The 26069-nt window shown below is 45.3% G+C and overlaps 2 protein-coding genes across 4 annotated transcripts; both read right to left on the bottom strand.

The window, feature by feature from the left end:
• Positions 1-11181: 11181 nt before the first annotated feature.
• LOC127330733 (nuclear poly(A) polymerase 2-like) lies at positions 11182-12867 on the bottom strand. Its single transcript, XM_051356849.2, has one exon. The coding sequence runs from the start codon at positions 12865-12867 to the stop codon at positions 11182-11184; it is 1686 nt and encodes a 561-aa protein (XP_051212809.1).
• A 1183-nt stretch (positions 12868-14050) lies between these two features.
• Positions 14051-25530, bottom strand: LOC127336540 (DNA replication ATP-dependent helicase/nuclease JHS1). Of its 3 annotated transcripts, none has more exons than XM_051363361.2 (34): positions 25164-25530; positions 24958-25083; positions 24678-24857; positions 24538-24603; positions 24211-24408; positions 24072-24125; positions 23929-23990; positions 23565-23697; positions 23301-23411; positions 23088-23184; positions 22380-22456; positions 21896-21961; positions 21494-21649; positions 20363-20418; positions 20206-20266; positions 20023-20133; positions 19891-19947; positions 19619-19753; positions 19316-19546; positions 18754-18828; positions 18540-18661; positions 18374-18446; positions 18185-18289; positions 17936-18103; positions 17716-17785; positions 17483-17634; positions 17211-17288; positions 17043-17135; positions 16787-16924; positions 16590-16629; positions 16440-16513; positions 15379-15513; positions 14905-15024; positions 14051-14509 (listed from the first exon to the last, which is right to left on the bottom strand). In XM_051363361.2, exons 1-34 carry the CDS (start codon positions 25446-25448, stop codon positions 14348-14350), a joined length of 3867 nt encoding a protein of 1288 aa, XP_051219321.1. In that variant the 5' UTR covers positions 25449-25530; the 3' UTR covers positions 14051-14347. The 3 variants fall into 3 exon arrangements, with proteins under 3 accessions (XP_051219321.1, XP_051219323.1, XP_051219322.1); XM_051363363.2 differs by having other exon boundaries at positions 24538-24600; XM_051363362.2 differs by having other exon boundaries at positions 24678-24854.
• Positions 25531-26069: the final 539 nt, after the last annotated feature.

Below are 26069 nucleotides of genomic sequence, written 5' to 3'. Positions count from 1 at the left end.
ACAACACTTGAACAATCTCACCGTGTGCAAAGAGTATCTTTGTTAGATTTACAAGTGCACGGTGACCTCGCTGGACACGTCAAGATCGGAGGACTGAAGCGTAGCTTATAGGTTTTCTGGTTTTGTGTGTGTTTCGCGAGGTGACATGGTTTGAGAGGAAAAGATGAGAAAGCAGTTTTTGTCAGGCCGGTACTACCGGTACCAGTAGCGGTAGTACCGCTACCCCTACTGGTACCGCCCAAGGTACCACTCTGGAGTTTTACACTTAGAAAGACCCACAGAACAAGTTATGGTACCTTTGTGGTACCTCGAGCGGTAGTACCGCTTGAGAGCGGTAGTACCGCCTCGGTATCGCTTAAGTACCGTAACATAAGTTACGGCAGTACCGCTCTGGTACCGCTTCGGTACCGCTTGGGATCCAGTAAGCTCTGGAGGCCATTACGGTACCTCGAGCGGTACTGCGAGCGGTAGTACCGCTATGTGTCCACGTGGATAAGTTCTGTGGGATTTTGAATCCAGAGCGGTAGTACCGCTTACCGAAGCGGTAGTACCGCTTAGGAAAAAACTGCAGGTAACGGTTGGATTTCGGGGGGGCTACTTAAAGGGCCCTTCTTCCCCAACACGATTTTATCTCTTCTCTCTCTCTCCTCCATTGTTGCTGAGCTTAATCCTTGAGGATCTCCCCAACCATCCAACCAATCTTGCCCAAATTTTGAGGAGTGGTGGAGGAGACCCCGATGTATAGTTCTACCAAGAGAGATTTCACCAATTCGTGCTAGTTCTTAGTGGATCTTGGAGTTAGGGTTCCTATGGTGGGATCTTGGAAGAAGTGCACCTATGGAGGCTAGCTTGGTGTTGTGCTAGCCCCATAGGTTGTTGGGAGCCTCCTAGTGTTGTGGAGCTCGCCCCAACCTTGTGAAGGAACCACCGCCTCGACCGGTGCCTTAGTGGAGAAGGGGGAGCCCCTTCGTGGAGCTCTCTCGAGGAAGAAGGTGAGGCCTTCCTTCGTGGTGTGGCCGCCTAGCCTCTTGTGTGAGGCTAGCACTTCCTCAACGCAGACGTAATCTCTTTTGTGAGGGGAACTGCGGGAAACAAACCTCGCCTCGTCTCTGCGCCATCCGGTTGTCCCACTCCTTACTCTTACTATCATGCTTGTTTCCTTTACTTGTTGCACTTGCCTTGGATCATACTAGGAACATCTCCACCACTAAAGCTATCACCTTTACCTTCCGCTTTGCTAAAAACTGAAAAATACTTAAAATTTGTGTAGCGTCCATTCACCCCCCCCCCCCTATTGTCCGCTACGATCCATTCAATTGGTATCAGAGCGAGGTTTTCTTGCTCGGGCTTTACCGCCTAAGAAATGGTCGGACAAGAGAAGGTTGTGAATGGGTCTCCTTCCCTTGAGCCACCCGCTCCATCATCTACCATCGATAGCACAACGGCTACGTTGGATGACCTCAAGAAATTGGAGTCATCCATCGTTAGCCAAATGAAGGCAATGATGATGGAGTTGGTTGCTCAAAAGCCAACCCCTATCGAAGATCCTAAGGCAAGTGCCGCGGATCCCCCACCAAAAGCTAGTCAATTTCCTCTTGTTGATTTTGTCGCACAATCGACAAAAGACCCACAAAAGGAAGAGCTTGGGGAGACCGGCACTTCAACAAAGGGGAAGGATGAGACACCGGTATCGGAATGTCTAGGGGATAATCATACGGTGCCACCACCAAGTGATTACACCATAAGCGTTCCAATACCTATGCCACATATCTTGTCGCATGGTTCGCCACCGTTACTTGAATCAAATAGCTTTGAAAATTGGCAATTCTTAATGCGTTCTCATGTGCGCAGTGCTTCTACCGAGCTTTGGCGCATCATTGAGGAGGGCTATTCACCACGAGACCCAAAGAACTTGACAATAAGAGAAGTGGTGGATGACCAACTCAACGCCGCCACCATCAACATGATCCACATGGCCGTCACGCCCAAGGACCGCGCTCATATCCGCTCGCTCAAGACCGCCAAGGAAGCATGGGATAAACTCGACAAGCTCTTCCTCGGAAATGAGAGCATCCAAAGCTCTCATTTCGATGAAGTGAACAACATGGCCGACAACTTTGTCATGAATGAAGGAGAGACCCCCGAAGAAATGTATCGGCGCCTCATCGCTCTTGCCGTACAAATGCAAGATCTTGGAGCAACGTTTGTGGATGACCATTGGATCAAGCGAAAGTTCTACAACGCTCTCCTCCCGTATGAGGAAGTGAAGTTGACGGCCATCCGCCAAAACGCCTCTTTCCGTGCTATGACATCCGTTGAAGTCCTTAGAGAAGTCATCGCTTTGGACATCTCTAAGAAGAATGCGGAGGATCTTGTTGCTCGCGCCCACAACACCCGCAAGCCCAACCTTGCATTGAAGATGAAGGTGCATGAAGCTAGTGAAAGTGATGAGGATCCCATTGAGTAGGGTCCGGATGATCTCAAGACCAACTATCATGAGCATATGGCCCTCGCCGCCAAGAGATTTTGGGAGGGAAACAAGTCCCGAAGTACAAGACCAAGAAGACCACGTGATTCTCCAATAAACTTCTCCAAGAGTCCAAGGGAGGGGCAAAGGGGGAGAACATGCTACAATTGCGGCGACAAAAGTCATTTTGTTGCAGATTGTATCTATGAGAGAAGAGAAGATAATGGTGGAAGGCTTGTCCGCAAGGAAAAGTTCAAGTCACTCTCCAAAGGATTCTCCAAGTTCTCCTCCAAGCCCGATGACGACAAGGTCTCCTTCACCAAGAAGCCAAGAGCCTTTATCATCCGTGAAGAGTACTCCGCTGATGAGGATGAGGAGCATGAGGACAAGAGCTCCAACAAGGAAGGAGAGGGAATGGCCGCCATCGCCATTACCACTCCCTCTATCTCCCTCTTCGACTCTCCAAATGAGAACCTCGTCACTAACAACGCGCATTGCCTCATGGCAAAGGTATCCTCGGAGGTAGAATCCCCTTCCAAACTCACATCTCCACATAATGCTCTATCTATTGATGATGCCACTAGTCTCACCATTAAGCGTGAGATTGTGGGTTTGGATTCTTTTCTCACTAACATGCAAAGGGATACCAAGACTCATGTTGGGGCTCTCTTGGCCCAACTTGGTGCGGCTCAAGACCTTATAGAGGAGAAGGAGAGGCTTGAAAGGGAGGCAGCAAATGAGATTGCCTCTCTCAATCAAGCACTTGAGGAGGAACAAAACTTGCGCATGTCTCTTGAAGCTAGTATCATCACCCTCGAAGACTCCAACGATGCCATCATCTCCCAACTCACCAAGGACCGAGATCATGCTCTTGGATTGGTGGGTGAGCTCAAGAAGAAGATGCTTTCTCTCGAGGAAGCCAACAAGGAGAAAGATGAGGAAGGTCCCAATTCTTGTCATGACGAGCTTGTTGATCAAGTTGCTTCTTTGAAGAGGCACAATGCTCTACTCTTGGAGGTCAATGCTCTTCAAGAAGAAGCCTTGGATGAGTATTACCGCTTGAGCAAGGAGAAGACCTCATGTTGCAATCATGAAGAAGAAATTGCCACTCTTGAGAGCACCAAGGCCAAGCTATTGAGTTTAAGTAGAATGCAAGAAGATTCCTTGGTGGAGTGCCTCCGCATGAGCAAAGAGAAGGTCACTTGTTGTGATCATGAGGAAGAAATAGCCTCTTTGAAGAGGAGCGAAGCTAAGCTCATGGAGGTCAATTCCATGCAAGAGGAAGCTTTGAAGGAGTACTTTCCCTTGAGCAAGGACCGCGCGTGTTGCAACCATGAAGGTGATATTGCCAAGATGGAGAGTGACAAGCGTCTACTCATGAAGATGAACTCTCTCCAAGAAAAAGCTTTGATGGAACATTTCCGGGTGAACAAGGCAAAGGAGGTCCAAGTGTTTGATATCATTCACCCTCACCCGGAGCATGAAGATGAGGTCAATCGATTGAAGGCCAAAATTGATAGACTCTAAATCCAATCCAAGTACTTGGAAGGAGTCATTGAAGCCAAAGATGGAGCCAATGAGGGCTCGGGCAATGAAGGAGGAGTGGCTACCAAGCCAAAGAGGAAGAGAAGTAGGAGGACCAAGAAGAAGAAGAAGAAGAACAAGGAGAACATGGAGATCAACCATGAGGGAGGCGATGCAAACTCAAGAAGGGATGGAGTGCCCAACTCCGCCACGAAGGGTTTCGCCGGCTCTAACAACCCTTCTCATGTTCTTTTTGTTGATTACTATGGACATATTTGTGCTCGCTTTATTGGTCCTCAAGAGTACAATGTTGATTGGACTATTTGGGTTCCCAAACCCCTTGTTACTAACATGATAGGACCCATTGAAAAATGGATACCTAAATCCAAGACTTGATTCCTTGTAGGACTATGCTTCCGGTGGCGCTAAATGGGTGGTTGATAGTGGAGCCACAAGTCATATGACCGGAAGCAAGGAAATTGTTGTTGACCTCGAGCCATCTCACTCTACCGTTTCATATATATGGCGACAACACGTGCTCTAAGGTATTGGGTCTTGGCAAGGTGGTGGTAACACCCGACATTTCACTTGTGAATGTCCTCCTTGTCGAGACCCTTGGTTACAATCTACTTTCCGTTCATCAAATTGTTTGTATGGGTCTATTTACATTTTTCGATGAACATATGGTGGTCCTCTTGTGGAGTAAGACACTCCGCGTAGCCTTTGTTGGATATGTAGAGAACAGGTTGTATGTTGTTGACTTCTCTGGAAAGACAACATCTTCCGCTCTTTGCCTATTCGCTAAAGGTGACAAAGGTTGGTTATGGCATCGCCGACTAGCCCATGTCAACATGAAGACTTTGCAAAGTCTCCACAAGGGTGCCACATTCTCGGACTAAAAGAAGATGTTTCCTTTTGAAAAGATCATGTTTGTAGGGCTTGCGTACAAGGAAAAATGCATGGAGCTCCTCACAAGGCCAAGACAATCATCTCTACCACAAGATGCTTGGAGCTCCTACATGTTGATCTCTTCGGTCATCCGTCTCCTGGAAGTCTTGGAGGGAAGAAGTGTTGCCTCGTCATTGTTGATGACTATTCACGCTATTGTTGGGTATTCATCTTCAAGTACAAGAGTGAGACTCAACGGACCATGATCGAGTTTGCCAATCAAGTTCAACGCAAGTACAACACCACGATCCTCGCAATAAGGAGCAACAATGGAACGGAGTTCAAGAACTACACCTTGGATGACTTCCTCGGCGAAGAAGGAATCCAACATCAATACTCCTCGCCATATACTCCCCAACAAAATGGGGTTGCCGAAAGGAAGAATCGAACCTTGATCGAAGCCGCTCGAACAATGATGATGGAGTACAAGTCCAACTACAACTTTTGGGCGGAAGCTATCTCTACCGCATGCCATGCTACTAATCGTCTCTACTTTCGCAAGGGTCTAGAGAAGACACCATATGAGATTCTCACCGGCAACAAGCCCAATGTGTCATACTTCAAGGTCTTTGGATGCAAATGATATGTGCTTGTCAAGGGCACACGACTATCCAAGTTTGATTTAAGAGCTCAAGAAGGAATTTTCGTTGGCTATGCTACAGATTCTCACGCCTATAGAGTCTTAAACAAGTCAAATGGACGAGTTGTATAATCTTGTGATGTGACATTCGATGAAGATGATAGATCTTTGGAGGAGCGAAGTGCTTCTTGTGAGAAATGAGATGCAATCCCCCCGAATGCCATAGGAAGGATGGGTGTTGGCATTCGCCGACCTCAAGAGCTACCTTCTATGAGTACCGGGGAAGGACCAAGTTCCACACAAGTGGAGCCATCTACACCACAAGGCCAAGCTTCTTCCGTTGATCATACAAGTTCAAGCCAACCTCTACAACAACCTCAAGTTCAACATCAACAACAACAACAATCAAGTACAATCCTACCTCAACAAACTCAAGAACAACATCAACAACTACCGTAAGCTCATCTACCTCAACAACCAACATCAAGTGACCAAGGTCAAGCTTCAAGTTCTTCACCAAATGGCTCGGGGACAATCTCTATGGATACTCCTATACCCAATACACTCGAGTCATTTGGCCCTCATGATGATGATGATGATGTCCGACCCAACAACAGTGAAGGTCAAGGCGAGGATCTAAACCATGATGAAGGCCAAGAGGACTCACAAGAATCTACTCCTTTAGCCGATACTCGCCGTGAAGATCCTACTACAATACATTTGCGCCCCAAGTCCCATTCTTTGTGTAATGTCATTGGTGATTTAAAGAGGAAAGTGACCACCCGGAGGCAACTAGCAAACTTTTGTGAGCACCACGCCTTTGTCTCTATGGTGGAACCACTCAAGGTTAATGATGCGCTTGAAGATCCCGATTGGTTGATAGCAATGCAAGAGGAACTCAACAACTTCAAGAGGAATGATGTGTGGACTCTCATGAAGTGACCCGATCATTGCCGCAATGTTATCGGCACCAAATGGGTTTTCAAGAACAAACAAGATGAACACGACATCGTCATCCGTAACAAAGCAAGATTGGTGGCACATGGCTATTCTCAAGTTGAAGGCGTGGACTTTGATGAAACCTTTGCACCCGTTGCAAGTCTTAAGTCCATATGTATCCTTTTGGCCTTTGCCTCTCATCATGGCTTCAAGTTGCAACAAATGGATGTTAAGAGTGCTTTTCGTAATGGTCCTTTACGCGAGGAGGTATATGTGAAGCAACCCCCGGGGTTCGAGGACCCCCCTTTCCCGGACCATGTCTTCAAGCTCAAAAAGGCCCTATATGGTCTCAAACAAGCTCCTAGAGCTTGGTATGAGCATCTAAAGGAGTTGCTTGTAGACCGTGGTTTCGAAGTGGGGAAAATCGATCCCACTCTTTTTACTAAGAAAGTCAATGGGGAGCTCTTCATATGCCAACTTTATGTAGACGACATCATATTTGGCTCAACTAACACAAAGTTCAATGATGAGTTTGCTAAGTTGATGACTAATAGGTTTGAGATGTCGATGATGGGTGAACTCAAGTACTTCCTCGGGTTCGAGATCAAGCAAATGCGACAAGGCACCTTCATCAATCAAGAAAAGTACCTCCAAGACATGCTCAAGCGCTTCGACATGAAGGACGTCAAGGGCATTGGAACCCCGATGCATCTCAAATGTCAACTCTCCCTTGATGAGACCGGCAAGGCGGTGGATCCCAAGCTCTATCGTTCGATGATAGGTTCTCTTATTTACCTTTGTGCTTCTCGTCCGGACATAATGTTAAGCGTTGGTATGTGTGCACGGTTTCAAGCAAGTCCGGAGGAAAGCCACATTGTGGCGGTAAAGAGGATATTTCGATATTTAGTTGATACCCCACACTTCGGACTATGGTACCCAAGGGACACGGACTTCTCTTTAGTTGGTTTCACCGACTCCGATTGGGCGGGCGACAAGGTGGATAGGAAGTCTACATCCGGAGCTTGTCACTTTCTTGGAAGATCCGTGGTGTGTTGGTCCTCAAAGAAGCAAAATTGTATCTCCGTCTCTACCGCGGAAGCCGAGTATTTTGCCGCGGCGAGTAGTTGTGCTCAAATCTTATGGATGAGACAAACCTTGCGGGATTATGGACTCGAGTATAGCAAGGTGCCTCTTTTGTGTGACAATGAGAGCGCAATCAAGATCGCCTACAATCCGGTTCTTCATGGCAAGACGAAGCACATTGAGATAAGGAACCACTTCATCCGGGATCACATTGCTCGCGGAGATATTGTTCTATCCTTCATTGGTACCAAGAAGAAATTGGCGGACATCTTCACGAAGCCTTTGGATGAGAAGCGTTTCATTGAGTTGAGGCATGAGCTAAATATCATTGATCCATCGAACTTCGCTTGACCGTCGTGCGCACATACCACTCTTTAACTATATGTCTAGATGAAGAGCACGCATGAACATAGGGGAGTGCGGTTTAAACTTATTGAGCTATCCCTCCCCCCATAATGCATAAAGAAATGCAAAACATATGCTATTTGTCAAATAAGTGACTAATGAGCTTCATGTTGAGTTGTAGCCGTCAGTCCTAGATACATCTACGCGACCTCACACTACTATACTCTTACACGGTGGCTTCGGCCACCAACCTCCTCTTTGAGGAGTTTTTGGTTCTTCGTGTTTCTTTGTGACTTTCTTTTGTCCTTCTTCTTTTGTTGTCTTTTTTTTCTCCATGTTTTTGGGGAGTCTCATCCAAGCTTTGTTTTCCTTGTTGGTTTTTGCAAGCTTGGTTGTGTATTTCCTTACCATCATTTTTAGTTTGTTTATCCTCCTTTTTGGTGTTCTGATGCCAAAGGGGGAGAAGTTGCCTATTAAGATGGGTTTTTGCATGGGGACTTTCGTTGTTGTAGCCTTTTGGTCCTCGTTGCTTATCTCTTCTTGTGGCTACACCAACTCTATGGAGGCACTTGTTGTGAGTTCGGGTATTCTCAAGGCAAAGGTATGATAACTTCACCCAAAACTCCTTGCATGATCTTGTGTTGCCTCCATATTGTGCATATGCTATATGAACATGTCAAGTATCCTTGTTGCATATGTGCTTGGTTTGTAAAATCTAGGGGGAGTTATGTCTCTAGGATGTGTGCATTTGTATTCAAATACATATTCAAAATATGCACATGTCTAGGGGGAGCTCCGTCGAGCTTTTGAAAATCTAAATATCGCATCATAATATCTTATGCCATTGCAAATTCTTGTGTTGTCATCAAACACCAAAAAGGGGGAGATTGAAAGAGCAAAGTCTAAACCCCGTGTTTTGTATGTTTGATGACAACACTTGAACAATCTCACCGTGTGCAAAGAGTATCTTTGTTAGATTTACAAGTGCACGGTGACCTCGCTGGACACGTCAAGATCGGAGGACTGAAGCGTAGCTTATAGGTTTTCTGGTTTTGTGTGTGTATCGCGAGGTGACATGGTTGGAGAGGAAAAGAAGAGAAAGCAGTTTTTGTCAGGCCGGTACTACCGGTACAAGTAGCGGTAGTACCGCCACCCCTACTGGTACCGCCCAAGGTATCGCTCTGGAGTTTTGCACTGAGAAAGGCCCACAGAACAAGTTACGGTACCTTTGCGGTACCTCGAGCGGTAGTACCGCTTGAGAGCGGTAGTACCGCCTCGGTACCGCTTAAGTACTGTAACATAAGTTACGGCAGTACCGCTCTGGTACCGCTTCGGTACCGCTTGGGATCCAGTAAGCTCTGGAGGCCATTGCGGTACCTCGAGCGGTACCGCGAGCGGTAGTACCGCTATGTGTCCACGTGGATAAGTTCTGTGGGATTTCGAATCCAGAGCGGTAGTACCGCTTACCAAAGCGGTAGTACCACTTAGGCAAAAACTGCAGGTAACGGTTGGATTTCGGGAGGCCTATTTAAAGGGCCCTTCTCCCCCAACACGATTTTATCTCTTCTCTCTCTCCTCCATTGTTGCTGAGCTTAATCCTTGAGGATCTCCTCAACCATCCAACCAATTTTGCCCAGATCTTGAGGAGTGGTGGAGGAGACCCCGATCTATAGTTCTACCAAGAGAGATTTCACCAATTCGTGCTAGTCCTTAGTGGATCTTGGAGTTAGGGTTCCTATGGTGGGATCTTGGAAGAAGTGCACCTATGGAGGCTAGCTTGGTGTTGTGCTAGCCCCATAGGTTATTGGGAGCCTCCTAGTGTTGTGGAGCTCGCCCCAACCTTGTGAAGGAACCACCGCCTCGACCGGTGCCTTAGTGGAGAAGGGGGAGCCCCTTCGTGGAGCTCTCTCGAGGAAGAAGGTGAGGCCTTCCTTCGTGGTGTGGCCGCCTAGCCTCACAGTACCTCCTCAACGCAGACGTACTCTCTTTTGTGAGGGGAACTACGGGAAACAAACTTCGCCTCGTCTCCGCGCCATCCGGTTGTCCGTCTCCTTACTCTCACTATCATGCTTGTTCCCTTTACTTGTTGCACTTGCCTTGGATCATACTAGGAACATCTCCACCACTAAAGCTATCACCTTTACCTTCCGCTTTGCTAAAAACTGAAAAAGACTTAAAATTTGTGTAGCGTCCATTCATCCCCCCCCCCCCCTATCCGGTACGATCCATTCACCTAGCATAAGGCTGCTTCTGAATGTGGGAAACATCCAACATTACAACTTCAGAGCATTATTGAAAAGTAGGAAGAGTCAACTGAAGTAAAAAAATCTTTTCTTTTCTCACCATGTCAATCTTCAGCAAGTGTACCAAAGTTCTACATTAGTCAATCCTTGTCAGATGCTGATACCAATGGTTCAGAGTTTGTATTGGACATGTCTGCTGGAGAGGATTGCCACACACAGAGTTCCTCAGGTATGAGTTTGATCCTTGTTGTTTTGCTGATATGGAAGAATCAGATCCCATATCAGATTTCATGGATGTTATCACTATCCAACTGCTGAAAAAATGTTGTTTGGTCGACTGTATCACAAGGTGAAGATAGACTTTATTAATATTTTGACTCTTGTTCCTCTACGGAACCATGACACATATGAGCTCTGCCTTAACGCCGGAAGACTTGCGGGAACTAAGGAAGCATATAAACATCCACATTTACAATATTTTTATCCGGTGGTTCTGCCAACCGTTTGCATACATAGTTGATTCTGAATTTGACTTGTAACTTTGTAAGTATGTATGGGGCTTGGCTGCCCGTATTCCCAGTATTCCATTGATGCATGCCATCTGCCTTGCCTTGGCTTGATCATAGCTTGTGATTGCTTCGAATGTTCATCTGTCCTGAAGCGCTGGGTTAATTGCTGGGACAGCTTAGCCTCTTGCTCTCAGGTGACGATCCGGTTGTATCTGCTGCCACCGCCCTCTTGGCGCTGGGAAAACTTACAGCGAGGTACCTAAGCAAGCACGTAACATCGACAATTGCAAGTTTTTTATCTAGTGGTTCTACTAACCGTTTGTGCGCATAGTTGATACTGAATTTAACTTGCAGGTATGTGTTCTCATCAGTAATCATACAAAATTGTCCCCTTGACAAAGTTATGCATGTAAATCTATCTCTGTACTTGATGATCCTCGCAGGGGCGGCCGTCTTCTGTTGAATCTTGTGATCTGCCTGACTAGAGTTCATTTGAAGATTTCGCCTTGCCTTGGCTTGAATGTGATTACTTTGAATGGATGTTCATCTGTTGTCAGACATCTCCCTGTCCTCTGAAGCGCTGGGAAGTATACTGGCGGGGCAGCTTTGCCTCTTACTCTCAGGTGACGCTCCGGTTCTATCTGCTGCTGCCGCCCTCTTGACGTCCCTGCTGCTGGAGCTGGACTCGGAGTGACCGGACGCAGAGGACGACGAAGGCGAAGGATCATCTTGGGCGCGCTTCCTCTTGAGTTGACCTGCAGCCGGGAGGAGGATGTGATCCATGACGTAGGAGGGCAGGTCCTTCCTTCGAGCGTGCTTGACCTCGAGCTCCATCCCGGGTCTCCAGAACTCGTACATGTACACCTCCTGCTTGAACTCGTCTGTTGTGGCACGGAGGTCGAACTGCACCTGGGTCTGCTTCTGCTGCTGCTTGGACAGACCCACGAAGAAGGTTGCGGTGCAGTGCCGATCGTCGGGCTTGGCGGCGTAGGCTTGCGGGTTGGGATGGCAGAGCAGCATGCCGGCCGTGGCCATCTCGACCCTGATCACCAGCTGCCTCAGCCGCGACTCCACCCACCCTTTCCACTCCCGGAGATCTGCCTCTCCTCCTCCGGCGACCTTCACGTCCACCTGCAGGTAGCTCTTGTACGCCTTGAAGAAGTGGAACGGCTGGAACAGCGCCTCCCACCCGCGGGCGCCGCCGGACTCAGCGACCTCCTGGCTGGTCACGCGGCCGATCTCGAGCTGCTCCGTGATGATCCGTAGAGTGGCGTGGGAGACGTTGTAGCAGGAGTTCATGCACGGATACGCCGGGGTGATGACGGGCATGAGGTGGGTCCTGTCGCGTGGGTTCCTCCTCGGATCCCAGACTGGCAGCCGGAGCGCGAGCTGGCCATCGTCGTCGTGCTCGATGCCCCCCAACAGCACCGGGTTGGGCCACTTCCACTGCGAGAAGATCTTGAAGAAGCGGGGCAGGAGCATGCTGGGCGCGGCGTTGGGGTATAGCTGGCACACGCGCGCCACCAGGATTGCCCATCCGACGCCGCCTACGAATCCCATCACATTGGAGTAGACGCCCCGCGCCTTGGCCCAGTGCTTGACGCAGCGCAGCGTCGTGCGGAAGGCGCCGGCGTCCGGGACGAGCCGCATGATCTCGTCGGCCACGCGCACGCCATTGAGGCTGCGGACGGTGGCAAGGTCCATGCCGCGGAGCACGGAGCGATCGCGCAGGTCAAGATCTTTGGGCACTACAGGGAGGCAGACGCTGGCGTAGAGGAGGTCCACGGGGACGCCGCGGAACTTCATCTTGATCACCGGCACGTACGCGCGGGGCACGGCCTGCAGCTCCGTCACCGCCTCCGTCTCGGCGAGCACGCCGCCCAGAACGTCGAAGAAGTCGTGGTCGCGGTCGATGTAGGAGGGACCGACGACGAGGGCGTCGATGTCGGAGCCGCGGCCGTGGACGCCGAGGCGGTAGGAGCCGAAGGGGAGGAGCAAGGCGGTGGCCTGGTCGACCATGCCGTCCGGGTACCCTCGCTGAGCGGTGAGGCGCTTCACCCAGCGATCTAGGACGCCCTGGAGTTCGCGCACAACGTGCTCGCGGGCCGCCAACTCGTTGGAGCTCTCGTACTGCCCGGCGTCGCGAAGAAGTTTCTCCAACTGCAAGGTGCTCTGCAGGTCGGCCGGCGTCGGGCCGACCAGAGAGATGGGCTGGTTGATGATGTCCATCTGTTGATGCTGGAGGGACACCATGATTGGATGGAGGTCGAGGATACCGCGCGCTAGCTGCTAGGGCAAACTTGAAAGCGATTTGATGAGTGGGATTCTGCGGTGGGAAGCGGAAGTTTATAGCCGAACCCAGCCTGAGTGGACCAAAAATCACACTACGAGTACGAGTCGGACTAGGTAAGAAAATTCCATAACTGTTGCCGGTCTGCATGAATCATGTCTGCCTACCCGGGTTCGCGTGCATAGAGTGGAGTCACAATTACCTTAAGAAAACAAAGAGGAGGCACAATCGGACTGGAATGGGAGAAGATCTCATGTGCTATATCTATCTAGGTATCCGGTAATGATTGTTGGTCTTATTGGAAACTTGTTGTGTAATTAAAATATTTATTTATTAAAACTTGTTGTGTAATTTTACACGTGCAATGATTTGTAGATTCCATAAACTCTCGTTGATTCATATCTTTGTGGGAAACTTGAAAGCTGAAATTTTAATTCCACCTATATGTACTTGTAATTTTACACGTGCAATGATTTGGTTACATTCCATAAATTCTCATGGGACCAAATATTTGGGGTATAATGCGTTTGGATTTGACTAGGTATTTTATTCTCCCGCACCGAAGCTCATCGGCGCCCTTGCGGATTGAAGCTTGTCGATGTCCTCCCACAACGAAGCTCGCCGGCGCCCGCGTTTGGCCGGTGCTCCCGCCACCACCTGACGACGGAGGCACCCTCCTCCAGCACCACGGCCGTTCCCTGCCGGATCTCACTCGCCTACAATCGCATCTGCCGTTGGCATCAGGGAGCTAGCTACGGGCCGTTCCTAGAGCCGGCGCGCACGAGCACGAGGCGCCCCGCTGCAGGCCGCGGGATTGAAGCGACCCCAGCGGTGAGGAGAGCGGGGGTGCCTGCCTGGGAGACTCCATGTCTGCGCATTCGTAGCAGGGGAACAAGCTGAAAATGGTGAGGTCAAGGGGCCGTGAGGGAGGTGGAGCAGGCGGCGCGAGCGACAGGCATGGGCGGTGCGAGCGAGTGAGCTGGCCAGATGGCGCAGGATTTGATTGACGGCTAGGTCTAGGCAGGTATGATGCACTGTATTTCACAGGTATTTCAGAGTTTAAAAAATGAATAGATGTGTAAATGGAGATATGGAGCAAATTATAAAGGAATCAGTCTAATGTACGGCAAATAGTAAAATCCTAATTAACATGTGGCAAATTATAAAGATTCTAAGTAATGTGTGGCAAATTATAAAATCTCCCAAAAATTTACATGGTGCTCTAATGTAAGCCAGCAGTTACACAGTACAAAGAAAAAAATCACTACCTTCTACGCGGGGAACCACAGCATGCACTGTCACAACTGACATGTGACATGGCCCAGAATGGTTGTGGCTACTACATCCAAAGCAAAATATATACAGAATATATACGGCTCTGGCCTCAAAACTCACAAAACTATATTACAGCACAGCCTATTATTGCACATTCAACCGGGAAGTTCTCAGCTCTGGAATAGATTGCACGTCCTTATTTGTCAGATCTACTACACCGCCACGCTCAGCAACTTTCTCAACTAGAAGCTTCAGCAATGGGATCGTCGAAAGAGTTCCAGCAGACCCAACCATGATGAGTTTCTTCTGCAGTATGATCATCAAAAAAAGTTCAAAACTAGGATGCGGAAGTGGAATGATATAAACATGATATCAGGGCAGTTGACAGTTACATTTTTTGCCGGTAGCAAGCATCTAATTAAGTACTAGATTAAAGCCAGGTATATCTACATAAATCATTTGTGTTCTGATTCTGAGGCAAAATCATTATTTGAACATGTTTTGTCTTTTCAAAAATGCCGATCTCATAGATCCTATTTAACATCAGATCCTACCCAAGTTGCCCCCTGTAATCCAAGATTATTATAGTTCAGGTAATAATGTTTATGATGATAATCACTGAAGTCCAACAAAATTACTAGTTCTGAATTTACTTAATCCTGAGGAATGATCCAAATGGGAAAGTACAGACAGCGGCTGACCTTTGCACGCGTCAAGACGACATTGATCCTGTGCCAATCACCAAGCAAAGAAGAACCACTAGCCCTTGAATTCCCACTGGATCGTACAAACGATACAATAATGCATTCTTTATCCCTCCCCTGAAAAGAGGTAGCGTTGTTTAGCCTAAAAGACCATGGTGACGATGCTTTGTCAGAAAATCAGAATAAGTCCCAAACCAAACTAACGAATCGGCAGAAAGAAAATATGGTTGCTCAAGTCTCAATAGCTTTTTGTCACTGAAGAGCATAAAAACACAATGAAGGATACTCTATTGTCCCCATGAGAAACTGAGGAGGAACACTAAATCTTGGGAATGAGCGTGACTGATTACTTGGAAATGGTGTACATAAGAAATAGCTGAAAAGAGACAGAGGACAGCCACCATAACGAAATGGACCACTGAAACATCAGGCTGAGTCGATGACTTGCTCATGTAAAACAGTAATTTTTACCTGGTATTTGTCGATTGTATGAACCTCAACCAAAGCATCAACTTGTTGCCGAATGAGATCCGCTTGGGCATTATATGGGGTTATTATACCAATCTCATCTTGAGCTACGCCTCTCTTCAGCAATTGTTTGATGATCTATAGAAAAAGAAAGACAAGTTTTCATGTGATCAAATTGCGAGAAATAAAAATGAAAGTAATGAGCTTCAGATCAGCAGGCTGGCATGTAACTTGTTTGCGAGAGTAGTTCATTAAGGTTTCAGGTATGGGTGGGTGTGCTCTGGAGGGATGAGGTTGGACAGAACGTTGATCGTAACGTCTTCTGTCTTCTTGTGACAACTTTTCTACCTTCTATAAATATAAGGTCCGCAATTGCTTACTCTCGGAAAAAAAAAGATATGTAACAAAGATAGCTGGCTCAGAGTGTATCATGTATTCAATAAAAAAAGGACGTACCCAGTGCTGAGAGCTCCCGCACTGTGCGGGGTCTGGGGAAGGTGTTAGTGGCAAGTCTTACCCTCACGAAGTGCAATGTGAGGAGACCGCGACTCGAACCTGGGACCTCTCGGTCACAGGCGGTGAGGCTCTACCGCTGCACCAGGCCCGCCCTTCGTATCATGTATTCAATAGTTACACAAAAACAGCTCGATGCGACCCAATGAATTGGATGTTCTTCATTGATTGGACTTGATTATTGTGCCATTTGCAACACTAAGCATAAATTCAAGACCATGGACCAAAGCAGTTCCATCTGAACACTTTCCTAACTAAAAATAAACTTAACTAGATAAAGACAAGCGTACAGATTCATTTTCAGAGCGTGCAGCACAGAAAAGACAGTTTTTTTAACAAGACAAAGAAATTGGGTACTGCTAAGTGCTAAGTATCCAACTTGACACACAGCACATGCTGTGCCCATACGTGCACAAGCACTCAGCTCAAAGATAAAATAGATGGCAAATGTGGAAGATCTTAACTTATAGCTATACAAGTCAGTGATTGCTTGCTAAAATATAAGAGAGGCATGAAAAGCCCCTCGCCGCAGAGTGTAGATCAGGACATACCCACGAAACAATGTGTGCTTCTGTAGGATTGTTCACAATTTTATGTTCCTTGGCCTCAAGTGCCGGTACTTGATCTGTATGATTTGGTCACGTAGTTAGCATCGAAGGCAGAGTATCAGAAGAATATAACTAACTGAATTTATCAAAAACCTGTGTTGGCAAAGATGACAGCCCTATCGGGATTCAAAATCTGCAATAAAAAGAATAAGGCACAACAATTAAAGGGGAGGTCATGAAAGATAAAATATATGGCAGTATGACAAACCAGGGTAAAGGAATTCAAGCTTTCAAGAACAGGATGTTTCTATATTGAGAATGGAAAATTTAAAGCAAAAAAGCAGTGTTACCTCCTTGAACTTTAAGTGAACTTGTTCTTTGCCAGAAAACTTGAGTTTCGCGTTTGCAATTTCTAACGAACCACAGCATAACCTATTGCCATAAATCAATGAATTCGAGAGCTCCATAATACCAGATGACATTCGGTACTGCAGAAAGGTAGATTCGAATCATGAGTTTACAGGAACATAGGAGATCTTCAAAAAACAAAATATGTGGCATTGGCAACATATAATGATGAAAAAAGTAGAGTTCAAACTGACAAACCTGGCAACGTAGTGCTGAAATTGCTTGAGGATTTGCTTCTGACAACCTCCAAAATAAGCTAATGCCCATCCCACTCTCTCGAGCTTCAAAGCTCTGTATATAGAAAATTGCTGAAGTTAACATAAAGAAAGGGGGGCATAAAAAAGCAGTAGAAAAATGATTAGTAACCTGAACAAGTGGAGGGAGTTGATAATGGTCTCCTACTAGCACAAACTTTGTTGCAAGCATCAGAGGTCCCAGCGAAACCTACCGAGTAAGAAGTGTGTGAGAAGGATGAAGACCTCTTCAGTAATCAGTTTTACAGAATAGTCTGGTTAGCAGCTTGACCGACTGGTACATAGTTTACAATACATTTATGAAGTTAGATGAGCATCATTTTGTGATTTTTGTTGTGGTTTCCTTGAAGACTAAATTACCATGCACTTTAAATTGGGGCCTACCGGTAATGTGATTTGTCCAGCTTCATCCATGATACATGTGTCAAACTTCTTATGTGCCAGTAAGGGATGGTATACTCCCAAACAAGTAACTCCAACAACTTGCACTTGATCCATCCTTGCTTTAATGGCGTCTACTGACTGTACCTCTGTTGCTGTTTCAGAGACACCCAAATCAGAGCACATTTTATTTAATTTTAAGAAATGATAGTGCATTGATAATGATAGGTTCTGACTTGATAAGCAGTTGGCTCTGACATCAGGATGTACAGCTTCCTGCCTCCCGATTCGAATAAAATCTACACCCTACAAAAAAACATTAATCAAAAATAAGGATGTGCATGTATGCTTCATTGAACTTGAATACTCAAAGCAGCATGTTAAATATTGCTCAGTGGAAGAAATGAGGGGTTTACAATGGAATAATGCTACATCAATGAACTTCGGAACACAAACCTCAGCCTTCAACTTCATAAGTAAATTATCAATAGCTGAATTAGTATATGAAGTTAGCAAAATAGATTCTCCTCTCATCAATAAGGACTTCACAGCATGCACCATTGTGTATGTTTTGCCTGTTCCAGGCATTCCTAGAATAAGAGCATAATCTTTTGCTGCAAGAATCTGAAAGCGATACATGTGTTAGTTTTCTATTGTAACCTTAAATACCCAGGATAAAAAAGAACTATAAGAGCAAAGATTTACTTTATGCAGTGATCTCTGTTGGTCATTGTTCAAACTCGTTAGTGATCGTATGTATGATAATGCCGGGTCTTGGCTCAACAGTCCACCACTATCAAACCTGGGAGCCTATCAACATTGAGTTAGGAAATTCCAGACAAAAAAGATGGTGGGAAACATGTTGTGGCATAAAAGTGCTACTGCCGAGCAGACCTCAAGATCAACTATCAACTTCCGTAGTTTAGTATTTTGCGGCTTCTGAGCAAATAGTTGGACAAGGTTGAGTCTGGCAATAGGTTAAATACAAAGTTTAGTTAGAAAAGAAAGGAGAACTTTTCTGAATAATAAGATTGAACGATAGATAAAAACAAGGGCCAACCTCATGGTTGCAAATGAAGAACTAAACTCATCCTTGTCTATCCGCCAAAGTTCACGTTGGAGGTCCCCTTGCTCTAACAAGGAACTACTACCTGGGAGTCTCAGACGACGTGACAAAGAGACCTACAACACATTCCATTTGGAATACTTACAAGTTTATAATCATACTACAGAAAAATGTTGAACAGATGAAGTCAGTGATGGTCAGGTAATACCGTTATATGGGAACGGCTGATGTCTCTTATAGATCCATTTGCAACTGCTATCCGCCCAGATTGAGTGCTAAGCACCTAATGCAGAGTAGCAGGAGATGAGATGTAATTTAGTGTACGGACAAATTGAATAAACTGACAAGGCGATGTCTTCATGCATCAATCTGATATCTTTTATTACTTCAAATAAGAAATGACCTCTTCATAGATGTGCTCAATTATACCGAATTAGACCATAACTGACCCTAGCAAAAATGAAACACCACCAATCTGGTACCTTATCTGTTTGGTACCTAATTGATATGTTTGCACTAGCTGCAGAAGTTTCCAGCAGGTATTGTATTTGCTTTACTTACAGCTACATTGGTTGAACTTGTTCTACAGAACATACACCTATATTGAATCCTTGCCAACGTACAATATGGTGTAAAAAATGATTCGAGATATTGGTATGTATACTGCGGTGTACACAGGTATACGCACAAACAAAAACAAAGTAACCATGGGCATGTTAAAAACTTGAAGTGACCAATATAACTGGATACTGAAGGTGTACAAGGCTTACCACATAATCCCCGCATTTGAGGCTGAAATCTAGGCTCTCAACCAGTGGTTGTGAATGGCCAGCTATTTCAGGATGCGTCTTGTGACGCACAAAATTATATATGTATCTTTTGCTTTTTCCAGATGAATCTATTGAGTGTTCATTTTTTATGTCAAGGACAAAAAATGACGGGGGCGAATTCTTGCTCCCTGAATTTGAATGGCGAGGAAGGAAAATTTCCTTTTTCTTGACCTGAATTTTGCATAACTTGAGTTAAGAGAGAAAAACAAGTTTCAGAGCTCATTTCATAAACTAAAGAGATACCTGAGAAGTTCTAGCTTCAAGATCAATCAATCTATCCCAATGTTTAAGAAAGTCATGATGGGCCACTGTTAAGTGATTCACAAGGCTATCAAATAGATCACCAAGCCCACTAGTTGCTGTATTTCCTCCATGCGCCTGTTGCATCAAAATGGAAGTACTCCATAAAGATTAGCTGGCACATGTACATTTCCAGACAAGCTAAGTAGTTTCATTTTTTCCCTCGACAAGAACAAATGCTAAGACCATGTAAGAGAAACAATTGTCTAGCAAACCTTGTGATAGATGGTGCATGAAGTCAGGTGTCGACATCCAGTACATGATGATAGACTCTGGAGAAGTAACAGGAATTTATTTAACCTGTTGCAAATGAATCATTATGTGCAAGTTTCTAGTTACAGTTCTACCTGTAACATTGGAGGGAAACTCTGTGAAATCGACGCCTTCAGGATCTCAGAGGCAAGTTCGTTCCGACGCATTATTAGCCCAATCAAATCAGACCTCTTAACTTTGATACCCTTAATAAATCAAAGAAAATGGGTAAGAACAGGGTAAAAAATCTATTTTGGGTATCTTAATTACAAGATTACCAATGTTTGGTCTGTATGAAGATAATACAGAAGACCCAAGTCAATGTCTTTATTCAAGTATCTGAAAAATACATGGAAAGACATGGCAAGTACTAAGTACTAATGGTTATGGAAAGAATGCTTAACAGACAAAGATAACAGGATAAATGGATCATACCTCTCTTTCATCAATAGCGTGTATAGTATCACCTGGGCAGAGTGCTCCATAGCTGTCTGCAAATAGATAAACTCTCATGAAGGGTAACATAGAAGTAAGTGCTGGATCTACTTTAATTAGGGAAGGCGGTCACAATGTTTACTGAGACATTTGGGAAGGCAATACATATAATAAAATCTTATGCTTTAGAACTGAACAATTAAGATTAAGCCAACACCAAGACTAGCTACCATACTCAAAACACGAAAATATTACAACATAACAAAATCTGACATAAAGTGATTATGGAAACTAAAAGAGTATTGACCTTGCAAAAGTAGAAGCAAGCCTTATCCTGGGACTATTGGTTGGTTAGTTTTTCTCCCGAGGGAATTATTTATTAGTTCAATTTATGTGATTATTTAATTGGTTGCAAAAAACTGAATACAACTATGTAGTTGACAGAGATTCACAAACAATTACTAACAAATACCTGTGTGATATTAGCATGTACTATGACGACAAAGAATCTATACTGTCAGCATGTATGCTACAAGCAACCAGATTGTGAAGCTAGAAAGCATACAAAGCACATTAATCTCGTGATTATTGATTCTTAAGAATACCAGCTAAATAGCCATGCGTAATGCGTTGCTACTGATAAAAAAATTGCAAACATCCAACAGGGTTCTGCGAATAAAAGAAATTAGACTACCAGCTTGTGGAACACTCACATATAGTAAGGGGCACTACGAGGAAATTTTATCTCAGCTCTATTAGCAAGCATGACAACCATCTTAGCAGTTTGCTACAGATCTAATTGCTCACATCAGGAGGGCTCGAGGAAGTGAATACACCGCCATAAATGGCATCTTTACAGGAGTAGATGTGGAAAATATGATTTGCAAGAATCAAGTGAAATCAAAATCAGTCTTACTTTTCAAAAAGACCTACTTAGGTTAATCGAAGTCCACAATCTAGGCCGGTATCACTGAGTACCGGATCACTGACCAGTCTGGTTTATTGCAAGAAGTCACTCATTTACTAATTGATTGCAATGTCAATAATATCCAGAATTCTAGTGACAAAAACACCCAAGGTATAATATGTTCATCTTTATTTGGTATCCACTATCCAGGAATATATGCCTACCTGACCACTAGTGCTTTTACCAGTTTTGAACTCCAGTGGCATTACACTGTCATGTGAACCACCATCGCATGAATTTACCCTTGATATAACAGAAGCATCGATAACCCCCTTTAAACCATATCTTGGGGCCCATGCCATCTCCTCAATATCCATCACCTAAGGCACATGAGAGTTTCATTTCAGTATAACTATTAATAATGCACACATGAAGTGCTCAAAATTTGAAAACTACGCATGAAAAGTGTGTAACTTTTAATTTCATGATCAAGGACCATAAGGAATACAGGAATGCACCACCATGAAATTGTCTACTATTGATCCGTTCGAAAATTGGATAAGTATATAGTTATATACCCTACATAAAATAAGGTCCTAATTGTTCCAAGTTCAATATTTGCCCACCTCAGTCACTCCAACAGTCTTCTGCTCTTCATTATGTCCAAAAGACACATTGGTGCACTTTGAACCCTGAAAGTGCAGCTTATCATTGCCAAAAATGGTATATGATCAAATCTTCTTCATACAATTAGAAACAAGCCAAACAGAAAAGAAAGTACAGATGATTTAGTAGTGATTTACTCATGAGTGATGAATTCTACAATTAAGATATTCTACGAGAATAGACACAAAAATACTAATCCTGAAGTTTTTCTCTGAAATATATAATTGAATTGGCACAAATATTAATATAAAAGACTTGATGTTGGAATTACTCCTTGTTTGGAACTTCTGAAAGAATGGAATATGATCGGAGGTTTAAATTTAAAAAAAAAAATCAGGCAAGAGAACTTAAGACACGGAATGATTGTAATATTCAAAAGTTCGTGTAGCCACATACAAGACAACAGAAGTAAATATTTGAAAGCTAGTATGCATGCTTAACTACCTTCATAAAGCTTTTGAACCAATTGAGCATTTTAGGGATTGCTTCAATAAGAATTGAATATGTGTTGCTATCACTGGCTGCATAAGAAAACTTTGAAAATTAGTAACATATAACTAGGTCAGAGAGCCTCAAAACAACACTCATATCACACATGATTCAACGTTTACGCTTGCATTTTGTACTGTGTGCTAATATTTGATAAAAGAGTGCCACAGGCTTGCAGGTAGGACTTACCTCGATGTTTTCTCATCCATATGAGTACAATACAGATATTAATAAGGAATATGTACTAGAAAAGACAAATAGTGGTTTAAATTAATCAAGTTAGGTATGACATACAAAAACAAAAAAGAACCATCGATATATTAGTAGTCGTCATCACGTACAATAAGAATATGGAAGCATCGCTAACCAGCACCCAGAATAACACTATAACTACAATCTAATCACAATTTTTTATTTTTCTGTACAATCTTATTGCTGGGTTCCACTACAGAAGATAACGGAACACAAAAGAAATTCCCAGGATCCATGCGCAAAACAAAACAAAACTACCAACAGCCAAAAGCAAACAGGGGAGATTCCAGGCCCCAAAGAGCTAAACAGCCAAAGCAGAAGGAAAATATAATCTAATCACATGAACACACCAAACAATATTCTGTTTAGAGTTTCTTTTATAAGGTTGGAAAATTTTGTCCTGGATATTACCTCCACATGCGTACAAACTCTCGATGTTGTTCAAAAGAACTTCTTTTGCTTGTTGTTCCAAAAACTGCCTTGAAGGAACATCCTCAAGTAGCCCAGCCTGAAGCACAAGAAAAAAAAATACTTGATGAACTGGTACAAACTTACAATATTAACTGACAAAAAGAAGTTGATGCACAGTAACCAAAGTTGGCACGTATTCTTGTCTCTGGAAACCTGAAAAACTTGATGAAGCAGAGTACCCATCAAAGCGCTTGTGGCAAATTCGGTGCTTTTTAATCTTTCGTCGAGAACGGATCTTCTTGGACAATGGAAACTCGAAGCTACCTAAAATCAACTCTTTATCAAAAAAACTGGTGTAGGAAAATAAGAAATACATGCCTAGAGAATTTCTAACAGGATGTGATACTAAGTTGTTCATACTAATCCATGATGCCGACTACAAACTACAAAATGGTAGCAGAACATGTCAATACTCACCCGGGTTCCGGAAATGAGTAATTCTGGATGGATAATAACAAGATTGCTATCATGGTCCACTATACATTCTCCTTGGTCACCGAATTCTCCAATGACACTTACTGTGTCGCCGAGCCCAACAGTACTATGGAACCTGCAGTAGTATGAAAAGGGAAATACAAAAGATTGCTCAGGTGTATGTACATATAGTAAACAACTACAAATAAGTCGAAGACCTATCCATATTTGGTGAATGTATCCTATGTTGAACAAGCACAATGGTTGTTGAATTACAGTAACCCAAGATGTAATGGGAGATAAGCTGATGCTCTAAGACTACTAGATTAAAGGCAGTCAGTTCGGCACAGTAGTATTGTATACTCACCACTCATCGCACAGATGCACCGCATATTCTTTCCCACAGTGCTCATTCAACAGACGCAGAACCTGCCAAAAACAGCAACTTTGCAGAACAAGAAAAAGAAAGATTTGCACATATAAATCATCCATACATTTAGAGGGACACACCTTAACAGGATAGCGATCACATGATGAAGTATCACCTTTGTGTTTTTCTGACACCTAAAAAGTAAGGTAAAACAGTTGTCACTGGAACAGCTCGTTGACACTGATCAGAAACGAACAGGTGGAAGTAAACAAGGCAAACCTCCAACACAAGGAAACTATCGAAATATGGGGCATCAAGGGGCGTGCTGGACTCAACATTCAGACTGCTACTAAGAATAGAAGAACATTTACTGTTGGTGCTATCCCCAGATATGGCTTGTCCTTTATTCCCAGCATCAACTGGCAATTCTTCTTCCGTAATTGCATCTTCAACTTGATCTAGAAGATCTAGTAGTGCCTAGCAAGAAAAGGTTTTGACATAATTTCACGGTTCAGTTAAGTGATGGCTTAGTGTTAATTCTGACAAGTAGCAAGATAACAGGACCGATGGTGTATCAAAAGAAAATAGTGTAGACATTTAGTTCACCTTTTTGTGCTGCCCTGCTTCCAACTGGTCGGGTCCTCCATTACCATTGATACCAGCGGTCAACTGCTGCTTGATGCATGACAAGATTACACAACTGGCAATTACATTTGACAACCCACCCAGACAAGAATTGTGTGTACCTCATTGCAGCTATAGGGCAGTGATGGTGGCGTCCGGAAGGGACTCTGGGTATCCTCCATACCATCACAGCCACCTGGGCCTATAGCACACGCATTCGGATTGCGCGCTGAAGCAGTACACCTCGACAGGCCCAACGGAGATGAATGCCACTTCTTCATAGCCTCGAGCGAGGAATGCTTCTACGTCAGAATTAACAAGCCACAGCCGCAGATTAGATGACCACAATGATGGTGGGTTTCGCTAATTCGCGCAAAGGAAGGAGCTTCAGGGTTAGCGTACCTCGCTGTTTGAGCACGGATGAAGCGCCATCCCTGGCAGCTGCCTGGTGCGAAGGCGGTCGTTCACCGGCGAGATCTTCCAAGTGATAACCTCCCCGCCCCCGTCGTCCTGGCTCTGGTTGATCAGCTGGACAGCGGAAACACCCCATGAGCTCGGCCGGCAGGTAAAGTAGATCGAATCTGGCTAGTCGCGAGAGGAGGGCTCACCATTCCGGGAGAAAACTTGACCCGCTTTGGCGCGAGGGTCTTGGTGACCTCCGGCGAGACCTCGGAGAGCTTCTCCTCCGGCAGCGGCAGCGGGGGAGGAGGAGGAGGGGGCATGGGGTCGGGGCTAGCGTCGGGCTTCTGGCGCCTGGTGGTCTGGGAGGGGGCGGCCTGCGACTGGCGCTCGAAGAAGTGGCGGATGCCGAACTTGGCGGGCTGCGACGGCTGCGAGGGCGGCGGCGGCTTCTTCGACGCGGCGGCCGCCGCCGCGCGCTTCCGTGGAGCCATGGCTGCTAGGGTTGAGGATTGGAGGAGGGAGGCCGGATTCGGCGGGCGGCGGTGGAATGGGAAGGAAAGAAGGAGTTGGGGATTGGAGGGACGGGAAATTGGAGTTCCCGCGCGAAGCCATTTCCGCGGGTCATTTCAGCCCATTTTGACCATTAGATCTTCTTTGCAGGCCGAAAAAAAGTTGCAGTATGATTTATTAACCCACGAAAAAAGATACTTCCAAAAGGCCCAACATGTTCCTTCTACGCCACATACAATGCAAGTGCTTAGTGAGATACACCGTGATAGGACATCAAAAGTCAACTCTGTACGTGCGGCTCTGGCGATATGGGCGAACCCACGCCCCCACCGCCGCCGCCACCGTACGAGAGTTCGTCGCAAGGCCACCAAACCACAATACCAAATCGATCTGCAGGGGATTGGAAGATCGAAAGGATCAACGCAACTCCGTCAAGGATGGCGCCACCAGGAGGATCAAAGGCTTCGGCGAGCGACGGGAGAAGTGGAGGATCGGGCAGGGAAAACACCGTGGGTCGCACCACGGCTGCTAGGGCGGCGGCTGCCGGCAGACAAGGGCATGGTTGTGCGGTGCAACGGACGGCTGGGCTGCTGATGGCGCTG

This window comes from Lolium perenne, chromosome 2, assembly GCF_019359855.2.
Source record: "Lolium perenne isolate Kyuss_39 chromosome 2, Kyuss_2.0, whole genome shotgun sequence".
Taxonomy (NCBI): Eukaryota; Viridiplantae; Streptophyta; class Magnoliopsida; order Poales; family Poaceae; genus Lolium; species Lolium perenne.
This window is presented reverse-complemented; position numbering and strand designations above follow the sequence as displayed.

Excerpts from the sequence above, each read along its gene's own strand:
- LOC127330733 (XM_051356849.2), bottom strand. The coding sequence starts at position 12,867 with ATGGACATCATCAACCAGCCCATCTCTCTGGTCGGCCCGACGCCGGCC.
- LOC127336540 (XM_051363361.2), bottom strand. The coding sequence starts at position 25,448 with ATGGCTCCACGGAAGCGCGCGGCGGCGGCCGCCGCGTCGAAGAAGCCG. Across the intron at positions 24,858-24,957 it reads ATCCGTGCTCAAACAGCGAG|AAGCATTCCTCGCTCGAGGC; the intron begins GTACGCTAACCC and ends ATTCTGACGTAG. Across the intron at positions 18,447-18,539 it reads TCTTCATTTGCAACCATGAG|ACTCAACCTTGTCCAACTAT; the intron begins GTTGGCCCTTGT and ends ACCTATTGCCAG.